The following is a 1,530-nucleotide window of genomic DNA, read 5'->3' as shown; positions in this document are numbered from 1 at the left end:
AAAGAGAATGCACTCAGATACCAAACTCGCCAGAGTCTACTGACCGCTGGTTCCACCGTCCTCCTTCCCATGGGCATGCGATGCTCAACGCCTTCTCCTGGGTTCCTTCAATTAGCTTCGCTGGCTGACACCCTTTTCTGTAACCCCGGCTCCTCTCCAGCCCTGTTCCCACAGCAGGTCCCTCGGGGTGTCCCTCAGCCTTGAGGGAGGGTCCCCCTCACCCCTATTCATGTCCCCCAACCCTCAGAAACCGAAGAGGCGAGGGTCAGCTTTGGAAAGGTGACGCTTGGCAAAGGGTGGCCTGGGGGGAGGGAGGTGGTCTGAGATGCGTTCCCGGTAAGGAGCTGAGTTGGCCACGTGAAACGGTGGCCCAGCGCCTTCCCCGGCCACAGCGAGACTGGCACGCCTCCTCCATTACCTTCAGACCAGCCATGTCCCAGCATCGTCCCCGCCCCCGCCCCCCACGTGGCTGCTCCCTGGGGCTGCTCAGGGCTGTGGACGGTGTGCGCCTTCTTTTCAACAGGCTCCTCGGCTCCTATGAGGCCCTCGCCGGCGGGTCCACGGTGGAGGGGTTTGAGGACTTCACGGGCGGCATCTCGGAGTTTTTTGACCTGAAGAAGCCACCGACCGGCCTGTTCCAGATCATCCGGAAGGCCCTCCGCGCGGGGTCCCTGCTGGCCTGCTCCATTGATGTGAGCTCCCTTCCCCACGTGTGGCCGGGAGGGGACCGGGCCGGCCTTGGGCCAGAGCGGAGCCTGGGACTTCATGGGCAAGTCCGGTGGCGCCTTGGTCCCAGCCCGTGGGAGCTGGTGCAGCCCTAATGAGTGGGTAGGAACTGGGGTTGGTCTCACGGTGGGAGCCCCAATTTCCCCTCACTGGTGGGGCCCCTTCGGTACCACGGAAATCGCTCCAAGAAGGCAGCCTTGAGCCCTGGATCCTCACCCTGCTTTGCTAGGCCTTGTTGGGAAGTAATTTTGGGATTTGGGGGAGCAAACGTGATGATTGACAACTTGATGGGCTTGGAAAAAGGGAGAGGGTCTGAAACCAGGGGCCACACCCTGGTGGGGGCTGGCTGTGCGGGGTGCCAAGGTGGCATGGAGACCCCGGCCCCCTGGTCTGTGACCGCCGCTCCTCCTCTTCCTCCTGCTCACCTGGTGGCCTAGGCCTGTGGGGGGCACGTCTCTATGGAAATCCTAGTGGGACATGTGTGTTTCTGATGGGGGATGACATGGGGCATGGGTTGGGGGGGAGGCTGTGGAACAGGGAGGATGCTGGGAAGCTCGATCCATGAAAACAGTGAGAACCAGAACTTATCCAGGGCAGCCGTCCTGGTCATTATCCCTCCTGCAGGCAGCGGGATGAATGAGTTCCCGGTTCTGTGACATTTTAAAATATATTGTATTGATTTTTTTACAGAGAGGAAGGGAGAGGGACAGAGAGTCAGAAACATCGATGAGAGAGAAACATCGACCAGCTGCCTCCTGCACACCTCCCACTGGAGACGTGCCCGCAACCAAGGTACATGCCCTT

The 1,530-nt window shown here is 60.5% G+C and overlaps 1 protein-coding gene across 1 annotated transcript in view; it reads left to right on the top strand.

Moving 5' to 3' along the window:
• The window catches only part of LOC102441298 (calpain-8-like), a 16,186-nt gene that overhangs the window by 9,558 nt on the left and 5,098 nt on the right, over positions 1–1,530 (top strand). Inside the window, 1 exon segment of the mRNA XM_023748703.1 lies at positions 524–692. Coding sequence (XP_023604471.1) covers positions 524–692 — 169 coding nt within the window.

Source organism: Myotis lucifugus, unplaced genomic scaffold, assembly GCF_000147115.1.
Source record: "Myotis lucifugus unplaced genomic scaffold, Myoluc2.0 scaffold_1696, whole genome shotgun sequence".
Lineage (NCBI taxonomy): Eukaryota > Metazoa > Chordata > Mammalia > Chiroptera > Vespertilionidae > Myotis > Myotis lucifugus.
This window is presented reverse-complemented; position numbering and strand designations above follow the sequence as displayed.